Here is an 18,956-nt window from a genome sequence, read left to right as displayed (position 1 = left end):
AGGGTATGTAACATGTGTCTGATATTTTGGTTTTTAATAGTGTTGCCATATCTATCAGCACCCTGGGGCATGTCATCAAGTGGGATACTTTGCTTTGGAGTGAAATCTTAATTTCTAAATCAGGAGTCTTTTTAACCTTCAAGGGAGACCATGATGCTAGAATTACTGTACATTTTTCCTACTGCACATAGGACAGGACAGCTCACATCAGTGGAAAAGCAAAGCACCTAGATAGTTTAAAAAATGGATTTAATAAACAAAAGTGATAATAGTTCAGGCTTAGCAAAATAGAAACTGTTCTGAAAAAGACTGAACCTAAATGTGGATAGACTGTAATGTTCCAATGAACTGGTAAAAATATGCACCTTCAGGGATTTATGTACCATTAGGTCCCAATGAAACTCACAGAAACACATACTGAAATCCACACTTATGATGTCTTAGTGATAGTTTATTAAAAATTAAAAGCTTTTAGGGGCTTCCTTGGTGGCGCGGTGGTTGAGAGTCCGCCTGCCAATGCAGAGGGCGCGGGTTCGGGCCCTGGTCTGGGGGGATCCCACGTGCCGCGGAGCAACTGGGTCCGTGAGCCACAACTGCTGAGCCTGCGCGTCTGGAGCCTGTGCTCCGCAACAAGAGAGGCCGCGATAGTGAGAGGCCCGCGCACCGCGATGAGGAGTGGCCCCCGCTTGCCACAACTAGAGAAAAGCCCTCGCACAGAGGCGAAGACCCAACACAGCCAAAAATAAATAAATAAATAAATAATTTAAAAAAAAATAAATTAAAAGCTTTTAAACATATGTATATTTAACTGGAATTTTTAACATTCAGACTAATGGCATTTGACTGGTTGACATTTTAGATAGCTATCTTTTAAAACTCATAATCCATTCTCTAAGCAAGTATTTAATACTTATGTGTCACACAGAGTGCACATGGCTTAGCATATAGTTCATCTGAATATCACAGATTTAACGTTAGCACATCTCCTAGTTTATGAGTTACCATTCCAATTTTGAATAGAAAGTCAAATTTATATTAGCCTAAGTCAGTCCTGGGTGGAGGAAACCCATGTCCAGCCCTAAGAGGATTAGAGCTAATAAGTGGAACAAATCAGGCACGTGTGCTCTCCTCCCTCTTACCACTGTAGACACACTGCAGACGTGTCAAATTGAAAATCAACATTAAGGGCAACTTTAATTTTAAAAATTGGCCCATGGAGGCACAATTTGAATCTCAGGTGTTTTCTGCTAAAGGAAGCTTGAGGGTCCTTAGTGTGACTCTGTCCCCAGTTTAAGATTGCAGAAGAGCCTGCACTGTCAAGTAAGCATGACACAAAAAGGTAACACCGACTTTAAACATTTTCATCTTTAATTCACTAAGTTATGCACCATGGTATCCTATACGACAGTAATATAACTACTTACAGTCATCCCTTGGTTCCAGGATCCCCACAAATACCAAAATCCATGGATACTCAAGTCCCTTAATTTATAAATGGCATAGAACAGTCAGCCCTCCTGTACCCAAGCAACTGGTTGGGTTGAATCCTCAAATGCGAACACGGGGAGCCTGACCATAAGCTATGCTCATGTAGCTGTGACACAAGGGTGTGTTTTCCTAAAGTAAAACAGAATAAGTCTCCAACTGAGCAGCCCTCGCTGCTACCAACGTTTAGGGGAAAAAAATCATTTGCACTAAAATTTATAATTATTTGCTTAATCTGTGTATATAAAGCAGCTTCAAATTACCCAACTTTAAGTGTAATGGTTATGACTCATGAATAATTTTGGCCTTGATAAAATTCTAATTTGGCATGGATGGACATCAAAATGAAAAGACCTAGTATTCAAAGGGAACAAACAATGAATCACTATCATCCCAAAACTAAAATTTTGGCTCTAAGACAAAAGAATTTGTTTGTTTTTTAGGGAAGTCATAAATGTCAGGACCCGTACGCAAACATGAGTCTAAAAAAGTGTTCCATTTTTCAAAACATAAACTTGGAAGAAGACTTTCAAAAGGATAAAGTAATGAAATACACAAAACAGACACAAACGAAAAAGAAGGAATTAAAAATATTCCATGTGGGCAATGCTACTGTAGTAAAGTAACCCATAGTGGTTTTAAAACAGCTTCATGCTGGTATTTGGTTTTAACTATTTCCAAGGAACTTTGAGTGAGAGGAAATAACAAGCTCTTTTACAGATTATAGGAATTTAATCATAGAATTCACAGCAGCTGTGTGGTCACTCCAATTAAAAGAAAATCAAGACTATTTTCTTTAAGATTTCAGTCTAATGTAATTTGCCAAATGTATCCATTCTTTGTTTGGACTTGGGTGGGTGGTTTGATATTAGGTGGAAGAAAAGACTCCACTTAAGCATAAACAAGGAAAAGAAAAAATGTACTATTTTCTTGAGGATAGGTTATAGGGCCAGCGCCAACACTTCTTTTTAAGAAAGGTAATTATTTTTGCCATTTCCGAAAAAGGTATTAAACCTTTGAACACCAGCTGGCTGAGGAGGTGATAAGCATCTGCGTCCCGTCTTCCCAGTCAGTTCCCGGGAGGGAGTAAGCGTTGCCTGTCTCCAAGTGGCACCAACTCATATATAGGAGAATCTTCCCAAACAACCACAATATCAAAGTCTGCTCTTTTTTTGTTTTGTTTTTTTAGAAATTTTCCACCCATTTCAAGTATTTAAGCAAGCTGGAAGCAAAAATATTATTAATTTTATGAACATTTCCTCTCCATATAAAAGAATATTAAATAAGCAATGTTATTTTAATTCTGTTTCTGACGCCCCAAAATAAGTATAGCACTTTTATTAGAAAAATAAATTAGAATGAGAATGAAAAATTACTGTGAAGAAAATTAGATAACTTTAAAATTGAATACTATAACTGGAGAAATATATCAGCATTTAAATATAAAGCATCCTTAAACCAAGAAACGAAAATTACTTTAAAAATAGATCATACCAGTACTGCATGTATGTAGGGATAATGTGTCTAGACTTATATAGATAATGTATTATCTAATTCTTTAATCATTTACATATTAGCTGAGTATCTATTTAGTGTTCAATCCTTCCTTCCAGATTCAGTCAGCAAAACTTCCTCTGTTTAGAAATATGGTATCTGATCAAAAGTTCCTAAAATACTCCAACTAACATCTGTATTGGAATCATAAGGAAGTGAATACTTTCAAGATGTTACTGAGTAAAAACATGTTCTTAGCTCTTGAAGAGCTGGGAGCTGTATCCACCACTTATTCTGAGTTTCCTCTTCCCATTTGCTCACATGCCCTCATCACCATCAATTGTTCAGCACCAAGAAATTCATAGTGTTTCCTGACTGCCTGGCAAACTGGCAGATAGAAGCAGCAAATAAAATCAACTCTTGTGAGCAAATGAGGGAACTCAAGAAACACAGACTTAGACTTAGAGAAGGAAAGTATTTGCTCTAAGATTCATCTCAGTGACAGCACAGACCGGACACTTTATTGGTTGCCATTCCAGAAAAGCACCCCAAAGAGGCAGGGCGATCACACCTTCTGAACAAATTTACACAAGTTTAACTCTTCATATAACCTTCCACCATTACATTTTCATTACATTTTACTTGGTGAAAGTATATTTTTCAGCTTTTAGCTATTCTGGGATGATTTCACTGTAATGCAGAATACATATTTATATCTCTCCCATGACAATTAATAATATAAAGACAAGATGTTTACACATTAAAGTAGCAACAATAGTCTGTTTCTTTAATAGAGATTTAAACTTGAAAGCATTGAAGCTTTGCAAGTATTCAGGACGAGTTCATGTGAAATTATATGGCATTATAATGCCCTGTGTACCGAAGTCCTTTTTACCCAGTGACTTAAGTATGCAGTTTAGGGCATGACTGTCATGCCCTATTCCTTGATTTGGTGGTCTAAGGCCAGAGCTGTCATCCTCAGGGACAGACACAAACCCTGGCACACAGGAGAGGTGGAAGCATATCATAAGCAGATCTACAATACATAGCCTTCCTACACTGAATGATCAAACACTTTGGATTTCCCCCAACTGTCTCAAAATCAAACATCAACATTACATCCTGTTCCCGTACTGTAGAAATCAGGACAACTGCTGGTAAGCTTACAATAATAAAAAATAAAAAACACGTGTAATAAATTAGGTGGGAAGGGGCTGAAGAATCACTCTGAAGAATATCACTGTTACTTCACATGCCTAGGACATAGTACTTGTGTCTATGGTATTTTTCTGATGATGAAACCTATCTACTTAACAAAAAATGTACAGAATGCTTACTATATACCATAGTTCTAAAGGAGATTTCACACACACACACACACACACACACACACACACATATATATATTTCTAGCCTTCACCACTTACAATGCATGCATTACTATTGCATAAAAGGTGGTGAAAATGGTACTCTGGGGACCAAGTTTTAAGGTGAAACAAATTACAAAATAAATGGCTAATTAAAATCTTTACAAGTATAGAAATGGTAAACCACATCTTTCTGATTTCCTCTAAAATATTCATCTCCTCCCGACCTGTCCAAACCAGGACAATGTTGAACCTAACCTTGCTGAGAAGTCTGACTTTTAAACTCTGAAGCACTGTTATTTACACAAGGCTGTGCATCTGAATATTCCCTCTTTCATTACGTCCATTTTATAATAGTTGTCTTTTGAGTTTGAGTCAATTTTCTGCCACATTAAAAAAAATTTATAACAGAAACTACAAACTAATCGTGTCATTTACTTGATAGCTCATTTCTCCCCCCTTTTTGCTCTTACCATTAATAGGAATACTTGTAAGCAGATTTAAAGTGAAGGAATTGCTAGGACACTTCAGGGTTCTCTCTCTCTGTTTCTTTTTTTTTTTTTTTAATTGCCAGCTGATTTAGGAATAAGTGTATAAACGATGGAAAATCTAATCTCATATATTATGATTTTTTTATATTCTTTCAATAGATTGTCTAAAATATTTAGCTCGGCAAGAAAGAACACATAAGCCATTGATGGCAGCTTGAAGAACCATGAAGAGGTAGATGTGTGTGTGTGTGTGTGTGTGTGTGTGTATCTAAGCATGACCACTGTTTACATTGCTTGCTCTGTTTGGAATTCGAGCCAGAAGTGCAACGATGACTCTTATTAGTATATTTTATAAATGTTTCTGGACAGGATGGTGATGGGTGCTTACATAAGTTAAGTGGTCACCACTATCATCATCAGAAATCCGGAGCATATAGAGGAGTTCAAATAACATGTATGCGTGGCCAACGAAGTGAGGAGAGCAGTCACTGCCAGACACCTCCAGGAAGCCTGCAGTTGAAAATGGCTTCTGGGAAGCTGCGGACCAGCTTCTAGCCACTTTTCTAGACACTTCTGCTCAGTGATGCCAGGTTAAGTTCTAAAAACACCACTTCCAACATTTCATTGAAGAATCTTCAGTGGCTCCTGTTGCTTTCAACCCATCCTCAAACATGGGTCCTGCTCCTTGGTTTCTTACATTTTCTACAATATTCCCTTCTGTTTCCCTCGAAGCTCTGGGCTCTCCAGCCAAAGCGGTCTGCTCCCAGTTGCCCGAACACCCCCTGACCGCAGTGGCATTACTAGCCTCTGTACTCTAGTCTCACACTTCAATATCCGAAATACCCCTCCCTCCCTCCTTTCCGTAACCAGCATCTACCCGCTTTTCACAGCTGACTCAACATCACCCCCCACCTTTCCCATGACTGCCCAGGCCTCCCCCAGAAGCCTAGCCAACGACTTCTGGTAAAGCAGGAGACTCTTACAAAATCCCTTATACTGTCTGCGTTTATAGTTTAACTCATTTCTGGTATTTTTAATGAGTAAGTTTCTTGATTCCTGTTATAGACAGGAATCACTCACTCTACATTTTTTGTATCACTCACTTCATTGTAATTTCCTGCTTAGAACTGAAGTTGCCGGCTAGTGAGAATTAATTAAAATGCCCCTGAATTGAAGATTTAAATATGAGAATTTGGAGTGAAAAGTACATAAACCTGGTTCTAATGGGTAAAATGGAGGTAGGGGTGTCCACAGGGCCTCCTTCTTGAGTCCTTCCTTTTCCCTTCCATCCAGGCTGTCACTGAGGCAATAGGTGACTGAGGAAGGAAGCCCTTTGGAAAAGAGCAGCTCTCCAATCCAATCCCTTACCATAAGCCCTGGGGATTGCATGAACTTCAGATCCCAGAATTTTCAAGAAACCCAGTACATATACATTTTAATTCTCCCCCAACCCCCAGCAAGGTCTATGGCAGCATCTCATAAATACATTACTATTTCTTCAATGAAGTTTAGATATATTCAAACTTAGAGGAAAAATAAAGACTATAAATAGCTTTATGTCAGATCAGATCAAGGTTATAGCACCAAATAATTTATGAAAATGAGCTTTGGGGTTTCAGAATTGCAGAAAAGGAATCATCAGGAATCCCTTCTAACAACGGAAAGCTACTAGGGTGCTATCAGTACCAGGAAAGGGTAAGAATCCACCGGCAAAAGGTATTTTAATTTAAGGTGCCTATTTGATTCTATGATGGATGCCCAATAAAGCGAATTAAATCAACACAACTTCTTCTCTCTCCAACAGGTAAACTAGGAACTCTGAAAAAAAAGTAAATCAATTGAGGATTGGAAGCACCTGAATAATCTGCCGGAGTAAATTTCAGAAGAAACAACTACACTGACAAATCTAAAATATTTACAATAAATTTTAGTGTTACATTATAAATCAAATGAACTATTACCTCTTATTGTTTAAAGTTCTCTGCTACACTAATATTTCTAATGTGAAAAATTAATGATACCTTAATTCACAACTTGTACAAATCTGAAGTGACAAATATGTGTTTTGCAACAAAAAGTAGGCCTGAGTAGTACTTAAAGAATGCTCTTATCCGCCAGGAATGATGTAACAGGTGAAGGGGGGAACAATGTAATGTTTAGAAGTTGGAGGAAGTATCATGCCTCTGCAACTGAAGTCTGTTCTTTCCAAATCCAATTAATCCCGAGAGGTCACTTGACATAGTAAGATCACAATGTTTCACTGAAGTTATATTAGTGCAACTTAGAAACTCTGTTCAATTATCGTCAGGAATTCTTGTTAGGCCTCTAGTTCTGCAGCCATTCTTACAACAGTACTACGGCTTAAGCCAGTTGTGATCTATCTTTAATCAGAGGGCACCACGTGGTGAACCCTGGAAGAAAGTCCAAGTTTCTCTCAGATTGTTCCACTGTGGGGAACGTGGCCTAAATAAAAGTAATGAGGGGGCCCTCGCGGTACAGCAATACTTCTCTCTGCCCCCTTGCATGCTGCTACAACTTACAGGAGGAAGTGGGTGTTTAGCAAAGCCCAAAGGCTCAAACCCATTACCACGCTTTTCTAAAATACATGCTGCAAAAGTTTTTCAAAAAGAAAAAAGCTCTATTCTTGCCCCTGGTTGAGTCATTTGAGTCTTCGATTCGTCATCTTTAATAAAATATAATAACATCCATCTCCGGGAGACATAGTGAAAAACAAAATGAAATTAACTTATAGATACTCAGGACATTACAGATATAACCTAATTACGTCAGACTCGGAGCCTCTAACATGAATTGATGCAGAGTGAGGTAAAGAGAGGAAGGTGGGTTCAAAGGTTTCCACTTTCACAAACATTTCACATATCCCCAATATTGAACTTCCTTTCTAAAGATTGATGGTTGGTTACTGTGAAAAAGTATGGGTATCTGAAGTACATCAGAGAAATATCATGAAGCAACAAGAAGCACAGAGCAGGCTGCAAGTAAATGATTAAAAATTACAGCCACATTTTTGGCCTATTTTACTTGAATAAAATTTACCTTATTTCTAATGCAGGGTAATAGGATATGCACACTGTTAATTTTCTTTTAGGGATTGTAATAATACTTGTCAAGAGCTCAAATAGTTCTTTAAAGTTTAAGTCCTATTGATGCTAGACAGTTATTTTCCTTTTATGGGATGTAAATTTGTAAAGCTTATTTTACTTCTCCAAAGAGTCTTAAGTCTAGTAAAATCTTAGGTGACTTATGGAATAATGCCTTTAGCTTCCAGCATACATCAGTGAAAACCAGTCTCTTCTCTTCTCCGAAGTGCAGTAGGACCAACATTTTCCTATGGTTATAATACTGATGCCAAGGTTAATTTCTCCCACTCCCTTACTTTTCATATTAATCAGTCACCAGACCTATGGGTTCTTCCTGTGTAACATCTCTTTCTTCTGTCTCCACTGTCCCCACTCTGCTCTATTTGTCACTTCCCTTCTAGACTATTACTGCTGCCTCTCAACCAGATCAGGCCCCCAGCAAAAGTCCTTCTGACCTCTAATCAATCCCATAAATGATTTCCAGTAGCCTTCTTACTACCTATGTCTTTCAGGTGCTTAAATCATGAATAACCCTCCAAGACTCACAGCAAGACTCCCAGCATTCAAATTCCTTAAACTGATTCAGGCCATATACATTGTGATCTCCATCCAGCTTGAAAGCTTATTCTTATTTAAGAGTCTTCACTGTTACTCTGTATAACCCCTCAGCTGCCGTCAAACACTTCTACTTGCCCTCTCACTTTCTCACTCCATCCAAGACCTGAAAGGGATGCCTGTCATCTGCTGGAAATTCCTATCCAAGTTACAGCTCAAGTTCTGCCCTAAGTCAAGGCACCCAGACCAACCTGGCCACATGGATGACCCTCTTGCCCAAACTTGAGGACACAGACATTGCTTTGGTACTCTTCCTCCAATAACTCACAGTATTTTTGTGCTTCAGGCTTTATTTTCCCTGCCTGAGTTGCAAGCTCCTTGAAGAGAGGAAAATGGCTTATGTCTTTTAAGATGCCCCATGCCTAACAGATTACCCTGCAAACTCAAAAACTACGTAATGAATATGATAAGACCAATGAAATTAGTCATTGTTACACACCAGACATACTGAGTGTAAGACTGTCACTGTGCGTGAGAATGACTTAGGATGCTAGTTAAAAACGGATGTTCCTAGACCCAAGTCCAGAGACTGGCTGTTCTCAGGTAAGGAAAAAAAAAAAAAAAAAAAAAAATTAAAGACCTGTAGGGAGTTCAGATGCAGTTAGCACAAAGATAGTATTCTGAGAAACACTGCCACTGATTAATTTGAAACAGTAAATAAAAAAATAAAATACCAAAGTGTGCAGAATTATAAATGATGAGAAAGAAAATAAGGCATGTTACAAAATAGTTGCCACCATTAGGAAGTTTTTTTTGTGATAGTCACCGTAAACCATATGTACTTTTACTATGTTAATTGAAAACAGCTATTCTCATTAAAGCAACTAGTGTTAATACTAAGCTAATCATTTTTTTTTTTGCATTTAAACTATAAATGTAGGGATATTTAAAGTTATTTATGTAATACAGAAAATTAGATAAGTTACATTTGTCTATGCAATAATATTTGATCTTTTTGATCATTCACTTAATTGACACAAGATTGTAAATCTTTAAGCTTTCTTTTGTTGAGTTCAATCTTTATTAACAAAGGCATTTGCAATGTAAGATATGCTCTCCTTGCATTTACTACTCTAACAACCTGTAAGGATCTAGGTATTTAAACTCCCAGTCGAACCCACCTTTTGGAATAGAAGCATATTTCATGATATGAAGTAATGAAGTAATTCCTCCTTTTGTTAGTCATAAACCAACCTTTCTCTTAAAACCACACTCAACTCCAACCAACCACAGTGAACCGGTTGTTCTCAGGTAAGGAAAAAAACAAAAAACAAACTCTAATCTCACGTTGGCAAACGATTGTAGTTAGTAATCTAGTGCTTTTTCGAGGTTTTGCAGGTTTCTTTAGTTTGATGATAATTTTAAATATTTCCTCTTTTATCCCCATCATGTGTAGTTAATTTTAATTATATAATTAGGCAATACTTTGCTTGCCTTACTTTTCTGATGTTGACTTGCTTGCACTAACATCCTTGGGAAAAACACTTCAGAAGTTTTTCGTAAGTCTACAACCATGAATAATTAGAAAGAGGAACCTAATAACAGTAAATATAGGTCTAGAAACAAGGAGATCTGGCTTCCATTTGTGATTTTACCTCCAATTTTCTGTATGGCTTTGGGGATGAGGTGAAGAATGGGACGGCTAACCTTGGTTCACAGCCTGTGAGCTGTTTTCTATTTTATTTTAATATTAAAAAACACTTCTGAAGTGTAAATTACCAAAAATCTGCAATTACGGGGGATTATGCATATCTAGCGTCTTCTATTCACCTTCTGAAATCTCTTCTTGGTGTTTATGTAAAGCACAGAAAATTAACAATCAGCTCCCGTCCAGGGCTTACGTCCAAATGAGCGACTAGTCTTGTCCACTAGGGAGAGACATGGAGTCTTTGGACCACGTGTCTTGGCATTTTCACGGCAAGGACACAGCAGCTCGCCGGAGGCATTAATGACACACGCCCTCTCAGGCTGCTACTCAACCACTGGGGGACACTTCGGTGCGGGAGTAACACTCCGCCTTGTGGTCTGTGGAACTCAGAGCCTTAAGCCGAGGTGCCGTCACGTGGAAAAGCGTCCATACCGCACACAGAGTTATCAACCCATACTCACCATACAGAATATATAAGAGACGGTCAAATATGAAAAGCCAACAAGAATGCACAAAGATTCTCATGGCAAAGGGAAACTCTCATTACATCACCAGTGAAGACAATTTTGGAAACTAAAAACACATTAACTGTTATCCTCCAGCCGCATACAGACGTAAACACAGGCACGCACGGGCCCATCCATCCATTCAGGATCCACCCAGCAGGCAGCGACTCTCACACAGGCTCTAGGCTTATCAGGACAGGCTGCTCCTTTCACCTCCTATTTCACGCTTTCTTGCCGTAAACCGAAGTGAGTTAACATAGGCAATAGGGAGGAGTTGCCTTCCTAAGTCATACTTTCAATAAATAGTTTGAGGATACAGAAAGTGAATCGATACCATGAAATCCAAGGCATTTAAGTTACAGGAAGTGTTAGTGGGTCTAAGGTTACATTTTTGTGGCATTTGAGGCTAGGAAGACTTTCTCAGGGCAATAATTACACCAATGTAAATATCTGCGTTGAAAAGTATTTCACAATGCACATGGAGCGCTCTTTTCTGAACTTTCATGTATATGTTTCTACTCCACAGTTTTTTTTCCCCCCTTGATCCCACTGAACGACAAATTCCAATATTTCAATTTTTTCCCCAAAACTTAAACACAAAGGTGTGTTGGTTTTTCGAAACTCACTCAGTCTTCTCAATCTTACAGCGTATTTCAAAATAAAACCGGGAAGGCAATTTAATTTGTACCCATTGGATAGATGCTAATCAATAAAGTTAACCCAAGGGTGGCAGTGGCACACCCCCGGCCCTTCACTTGCCATCGGGTGAAATAAAGGGCTGCAATCTAGTTCCAGCCAGGGGTACTGCCAGTGTGTGAACCGAGGCTTCCCGTCTTCTGTGGAAGACAAAACTTCCCCAGGAACTTAAGAACTCTCCTAAGCATACTCTCCATCGTTAGGTCAGTTCTGAACTTTTAAGGTAAATAGATACTCTTTCAGGAGATCAAGGGAGAAGCGGGCACCAATACGATACGACACTTGAAACTCCGAATGTCTCAACAGTCTGCCGGGAACGTTTTTTAGGCAGAGAGTTAAACATCGCATGTTAAAAAACCAGCAAGGAAATCCACCTTACTTTTCAGTACCTGACGACCGAATTTCAGAAACGCAGCGTTTACTAAGTTGAAAAGCCATGCCTGATGGTGATCGGAGATCCTGTTGCATCTCCAGCACGACCAACTGCTCCGAGTGAATCTGCAGTCCGAGGCCCTCAAGCCCGGTTCCTAAATGCCACATCGGAGGAATTCTGCAGGAAAGCAAGCCCCGGAGGGCTGCTCACCCAAGCCCGGGAGCCGCTGGAGTCCCGCTAGCCTGCCAGGGAAGAGCAGAGCCCACCCGACGGCTTGAACTCGGGCTCTCCCCGCGCCGGGGTCCAGGCGCGCTCGGCGCACCGGCGGGGGCCGCCCTCCGGCGGCTGCACGAGCGCTGTCACCGGCCACCTTCCGGGCCCTTCGCTCGCCTAACTTGCTGTCCTATTTTCTAGGAAAACCTTCCTCCCAGAAACCCTACCCTCGGCGCGGTAACCGTGGAGCCCAGGCACACAAGGTGAAACAGGAGCCCGCCCTCTGCGCACGTCCCGGGTCCTCAGCGACCCGAAGCCCCCGCGGCCCGACCCCGCAGCGCGCGGGCGCGCACCCACCTTGGCCTCGCCCGCGTCCGGCTCCGCGTCCGAGAAGCCGAGTCCCGACTCGAAGGCGGCGGCGGCGGCGGCGGCGGCGGCGGCGGCGGCGGCGGGCGCCCGGCGCGGACCCGGGAGCAGCGCGGCGGCGAACAGGGAACACGCCAGAGAGAAGAAGCCCAGCAAGTGCATGGTGGACGGGCCGCGAGCGCGCGGGGCCGGGCGCCCCGGCGAGGCTGCCTCGCGGCTCGGCCCTGTCCGCGAGGGCCGCCCGGGGACCCCGCGGAGCCGCGGCGGCGGGAGCGGGTCCGGGCTCGGCGCTCCCGACGCTGCGAGCCGCTCTCCCGGCCGGCGCCCGCGAGGCGACGGGGTCAGGGCAGAGCCTCACAGGAAACCGGACATCCGAGCGCCCAAGGCCGCGGCCCGCCAGGCAAGGCGAGGCGAGGGCGCGGGAGGACGGCGCCCCGCTCGGCGGCTCGGCGCGCGCCTCGGGGAGCGAGGGGGGCAGAGCCGAGACGCCCCGCGAGGCTCGGGCCCTGCGGCGCCCCCGGAGCCCGCGTGCCCCCGCCCTCCCCTTCCCCGCGGCGGGGCGAGCCGGGCGGCCGGGCGGCGGGAGCGGCGGCGAGGCCGGGGAGCGCGGGGCGCGGGGCTGCGCGGCGGCGGGCGCAGGGGCAGGGCATGGCTGACGCGCCCTCTGCCTGCGCTTATGTGAGAGAAAGCGGCCGAGGGAGGGAGCGTGCCGAGCCCGGCCGCCCTCCCCTCGCCCTTTCCTCGGAAGCGGCTCCCCGCGCTCCGGGCCGCGCCGCCCGGCGCCCCTCCCCCCGCCCCTCCCCCCGCTCGCTCGCGGAGCGCGGCCCGGGGCGCGGGCGGCGCGGGGGCTCGGGGGCGCTGGCCCCGCGCCGGGAGGTGGCTCGGGAGGAGCGAGCCCGCCCTTTGTCCTCGGCAGCCCGGGGGCTACCGGTCCGAGTCCCGGCAGCCCGGCCCTGGGCGCCCTGCTCGAGGGGTGGAAGGAGCCCCGCACTCCAGAAGGGGCGAGAGAAAGTCAGCCCCGGGCGGAACCCCCGCCCGTTGGGCCACGCGGGGCCCGGGGCAGCCGAATGAGGGCAGGCCGCGGGGGGAAGGCCCGAGAGCGCAGACTCGGGGCAGATGCGGAAGGAGCAACTGGCTCCTCACCGAGAAGCTTCGGGGCGGCGTGGCTTTCAGTGAGAAAGGGAGTGACGGCGAGACACGTGTTAAGCACGCTGTCGTCGGAAGCGACAAATGCCGAAGGCGACAGCATCTCCTGGTTGGCAGGGCACCCCGGGGCCGCTTGCCCGGGGTGGAGAGGCGACTTTCCCATCTGAGGCAACGCTCTGCAGGTTCTGCGACTCCCCTCCCCCCGGTTTACTTGAAGCCCCGGTTCCGCCCGGGACGGGAGCCCCCGCTCTGCGCGGCGGTCCATTGCCCGTTTGACGGTCAGCATCGCTGAGAAGTGCTTCCTCCCATCTGCCCAGTTGCTCTGCCTTCTGGACCTTACACCCTAAAGCGAATCTAACTTCCTTCTGTGAGTTCTTCACATACTTTGAAAGTACCTGTCGTGTTCTCCCTACGCTCGTATTCCTCCCCGCCCGCCCCTTTCTGAAGACAGCTCCAAGCTCCCTCGTCCACCATAATTTAGTTCTCCATGTTCTTCAGATAGTGTGCGCCCCAGAACGTGACTCAGCACTGAAAGGGTTCCAGCAAGCCTGCAGAAAGGGTCTTCCTTGTCCAGACATCATACGTGTGCTGATGCCGCCTTGGATGGAGTGTATTTTCTGGCAGCCAAATCAGCGTTGACTCAACACTACATTGAAAATCAACTGAATTCCTCAGAAATGTTTCGTGTGTACTACTGTTTAGTCACGTCCCCGTTACCCTACATCTGTGAAGTTGGTTTGCTGTGCCCAAGCATTGAGCTTCGTTGCTTCTCTTCGTCAGGTGCTGTCCTCTCAGAGCGAGTCCATCATCGTAGCTTGCTGGGGTGTTTGAGGGTGCTGACGCTGTCAGGGTAGTAGTTCTCCTGCTGTCTTCCTGCTTCTCTGCCTATTTGATTAATTTGCCATATTTGTCTTCAGAGACCGATAAAGCCCTGGAAAGGGAAGAAGAGCTAAGGACAGATCTGGGTGGGATTCAAGTAGACGCTGGAGCTTCCTTTTAACCATTCCCTATTCCACTGGTTCTCAACTTTGATTGCGCTTGGAATACCAAAAGGAGATTTCACAAACACGCATGCCTGAGTGCACCCACCGTCAGAGATTCTGCTTGATTGGTCTGGGGTAAGATGTGAGCATCGGGGTCCTGATAGGCAACCAAGTTGAGAATCTCAGGTGTTTCCACCACTCCCGGAGCCTCGCATAGGGTGAGGACTGTGAAATCAACGGAATCAGAATGTGTCCTATTGAGTATATTGTTTGTTTTCTTTGAAATACAGCAGTAAGCACATACGGACTTTATTTTTTTTTCCCCCTCTCAAAAATGTTATCTTCCTACTACAGTTATTATTTTAAGTAAAGGAAATCCTGCAAAAAGTATACCTGAGTGGGGAAAAAGAAATCAAAAATCCCAGAAAACAGTCCTGCGTTAGTTGTTTCAGGGCTTCTTTGTTTCTTTGTTTGTTTGTATGTTTTGGTGTTTCTTGCTTACCCCCTAGAAAATGTTTCCTACCACCAGCACACTCTGATGCATAAGAAGGGCCTTTTTTCTGGTTTGTGAGCTCAGCACTAGCTTCACACAGGACCTATTTTTATAACCGGGCTTCTAAAACGATGATTTTTCAAAGAGTGTTCCTCAGTGGAAGGAAATTGAGGAAGGGGAGTTAGGGAGCGGGGCTCCTCTTGTCCTCTCCCCAGACCCCAGCCAGAGTGACACCTCTTGTCTGTCTTCTGTATTGGGTTTCTGTTTTGTTTGAAGGCACATAAGGATAATACTGTATTCGTTCTGTGTTCTCCAGGATCCATTCGGACCATCTTCTTTAGTTCATTTATTTCTGATTTCAGTTATTCTGCCCTCTTGCTTCTTTAATTTTACTTTGTTGCTGTATATCAAACTTCCTTAGTTGAATTCTTAGACTGGTTGTCTTTTGTCTTTCTATTTTCTGATGAACATACTTTAAAAATATGTCTCCATCTAAATTCTGCTTTACCTGTATATTTGCCACTTTTGGCCTGTTGTGCTTTCTTTGCTGAACAGTTGTAAATTTATCTTAATTTCCTTATGATTTTTTTCTTTACCTGAAAAGTTATTTTATTTTCTTGTTCTAGTTTACAGACTGATGGAATTCTTGTTATTAATTTTTAATTTTATAATATTTAGTTGTATTATAGATTATGTTGATTTTAGAAATGCATTGAGGCTTTCTTTGTGACTTTTGTACATGCTCAGTTACTAGAACTCATTCTCTGTGCGCTCTCTTTTTGTTGGATATTAAGTTTGAGCTTATTATAGTATTCAAATCTTGTTTGGAAGTGGCTTGTTAAAATCTCCAGTTATAATTACTGACTTTATTTTCTGGTTCTAACTGTAATTCTTTCAGTTATTTCTTTATATAATTTGATGCTATATTGCTAAGTCCGGGAGGTTCATGATGACTGTATCTTTTTGATGTAATTTTCCTTTTACTAGTGTATAATGTCCGTTTGTGTAACTTCTGATGATTTTATTTGAAATTCTACTTTCTCTAATATTAAAATCTTAGTCTTTGAGAATTGAGACCATCTGTGATCATGACTTAGATAAAATGATGGAAACTTAAGTCAACGTGATTTAGTCGTTCCTTCTAGGAAGCTTTCGCCTGGGAAAGATAAGATTGTAAACTAATAATTAAGTCCACTGTTTGCTTCAGGAAATGCCCACAAATCTGTATATTGAAGATAGCAATCTCACTCTGACAAACACCCTGCTTGTCAACGACATTTTGTTTATCAAGACCCTCACTCCCCTGTGTCAGCCAGTCCTAAACTACTACATCATGAACTTTGCCCAGTCCTACTCAGTTCTGCACTTTTGCAGAACCACTTTAACCTACTCAAGTCCAGACCCCAGAGTCCTACAATTATTCTACTTAACTCTCTTGAAACACTGCTTAGACTCTGTCAAAATGGTATTCTCCCGTACTGCAATAAGTTATACTAAATGTGACTTTTGTTTGTTCAAAGGTTTGCTGGTGATATTTTGGGGAGTTCAACAACCTGGATGTCCTACCAAGATCCCATTGATACTTCCCTTGCTGCTGAAGCCTAAGACCTTCAATTCAGAAACAGGGGAAACCATCGAGGCCTACGGTGAGGGGGTAAGTCTCACACTGGATCTCAGTTCCAATTTCTCTTCGTCAGGCTACCAAATGCTAAGTGTATTGTGTCCCCTAAGAATCCCTTTCAGGAATGCTTTGATTCTTTGATCAGATTTGAAAACAGTGTATCCTTGGTTGAAAGCTGCCTCATTACTGCGACGTTGCTTTTTGTCACTACTCCTCATTACTTTCTGTTGGTAGTTGATAGCAGGAAGTTCACGTCCAAACCTTCCAAGAGCTTAAGATTTGTCAGGTTTGCCTTTGGAGATTGCCTAGCCACTAGGTTGGAGAGCCCAGGACATAAGGTGAACAAACCGCTGATTGGACCGACTGTCGCCAGACTGTCATGGGTTTGTCTCAGACTAAACCCAAGCTCCTGTCTCCTACAGGCCAGGTTCCTGCCCCGTACATATAGGTACATTCTAATACATGTGAGCCTCTTTCTAAATGGCATAATTTTACCAACAATTATATAGCATTTCAGTGGCCATTTGGGGAAACTTTTCTTGAGAACAAAATGGTTCCTTCGAGAAGTGCCTTAGAATGGACATGGAGTAGATCTCCAAACTTTCAGTGATCTGTATTTTTTTTTAATTGTTTAAAGGAAGTTTGCAAGAGAAATTAAGATTCCACAGTTGCCTCTCTAACTATTCCGTGGAAGAGACAAATGAAAAATGCAAAAGGCTATCTCTCTTTTAGATCCGCCCAAATCATAACTTGAATCTATTACAAAAACTTTCATTTTACTACCCCTCTTCTTCCATCCCGTGGCCCTCTCTTATCCTTTGCCCCTACAGTCTTTCCGACTAGCTTCCCTTTCCTTCTGGTCAGCCAGAAACTCTAAAAGCTGAATTGGCTCTGAAAGTTAACCAGATCAGAACAAGCCCCTTATGGTGGAATTTAAGCTCTGGTCATGGTCTGACCTGAAAGTGGTTTTCAAAGACTTTCCAAAGCCAAGCCGGGTCGGCAGAAGTTTAGAGAGCAATTTGCAATAGTTCTAGGAACATGTAATTCCGGGCTCCCAGATCTACAGCAATTCATTTATATGTTATTAGGAACCACATGTGCAATAAAACTGAATGGAAAAGGCACTGTGAATACCCTGAGTATGACTTTAGAATCCTCAACTTCCGTAATAAAACCAGAGGAATTTAGAAAACTATAAATTATTAGACAACGTTTTTGGAGAACATGCACCAAAACAAACAAACAAAAAGATGAATACACTGGAGACTTTCAGGATAGGCTCTTTAACACATTTAGAAAACATTCAGGTGTAGCTCTTGGAGATGATGTGACCACAGCTCTTTCCCCATTTCCTCTGAATGGCCTTAAGTCAGAAACAGGGGATTTAATAGACAAGCAAAAGCTGGAATGGAAAACAGTCCTGTTGCCAGACCTCCAAAACTTTGATGAGCAAAACAAAAGGGGAAAAAAAGGGAAATCAATGGAAGCTACGCCAGTGTAGTACCAAGCACTCAAATTTCCCATTTACCCTTCAAATCCCAAAGACTAACTGAAGAGTGTTCTTTGCGACACAACCTGTTTTGGAGGATGAAAAGAGTTATTGAGAAACATCACATGAGGATAATCTCTGTCACCTTCAGAGGGACTGCCTGGTGTCACCAGAAGCCTTCAACTGGAATGTTGCAAAAGTTTTATGCCAAACCCCAAGGAGGATACATTGATCACCATACTTTCTCGTGTCGTTGAGAAAATTGCATTAAGGTTGCTGTTGCTGTTTGCGTATCTCACCTGCACCAGATTAACCGCAGGAAAACTGTAAAGATGGGACATGGATGAGAACTCAAGTCTCAGGATACCCTTGAACACCTGCAAATGGGTTCTACAATTACACCTTGTTATGGAGTTTGAACGTCCTACTCAATATGTGCTAATTTTCAAGGTGGAACAAAACTTTTGTTTGCTGGAAAGGTATGGTTCGGACGGTGGCAAAAAAGTTAACTTGACTTTGTGTTTCCAAACTGGAGAAGTCCAACCTATCTCTCCACCATTAGAGGCACTCATTTTACTGGGATACTTACTGGAGAACTTTGCAAATCCTTGCTGTTTACTCAGAAATCGTATTGGCCCTATCACTTCCAATCCTCATGAAAAGCAGAGAAAGTCAGTGGTATTTTTAAGCTCAAATGTGTACTCACTGACTCTCGTCATAAAAACACATCATAGGTTTTCCTTTAAGGCTGTGTATTTCTCCCCCAGTTTGGGGGTCTACCTTGCAGATGTGGCAAAACACTGTAAGGGATTCCTGCAAGCAATAAAACCAGTGTTATCACCAAGAAGTATGAGTTGCATTTCCTTCAT

General features: G+C 43.0%; 1 protein-coding gene across 1 annotated transcript in view; it reads right to left on the bottom strand.

Moving 5' to 3' along the window:
- The window catches only part of VEGFC (vascular endothelial growth factor C), a 96,430-nt gene extending 83,823 nt beyond the window's left edge, over positions 1 to 12,607 (bottom strand). The window contains exon 1 of the mRNA XM_068532166.1: positions 12,347 to 12,607. Coding sequence (XP_068388267.1) covers positions 12,347 to 12,517 — 171 coding nt within the window. The 5' untranslated portion in view covers positions 12,518 to 12,607. The remainder of the gene's footprint in view (positions 1 to 12,346) is intronic.
- Between the last annotated feature and the right edge of the window lie 6,349 nt (positions 12,608 to 18,956).

The sequence above is a fragment of the Eschrichtius robustus genome, chromosome 21, assembly GCF_028021215.1.
Source record: "Eschrichtius robustus isolate mEscRob2 chromosome 21, mEscRob2.pri, whole genome shotgun sequence".
In the NCBI taxonomy this organism is placed as follows: Eukaryota; Metazoa; Chordata; class Mammalia; order Artiodactyla; family Eschrichtiidae; genus Eschrichtius; species Eschrichtius robustus.
The sequence above is the reverse complement of the archived record's forward strand: the minus strand, read 5'-3'. Positions and strand labels throughout refer to the sequence as shown.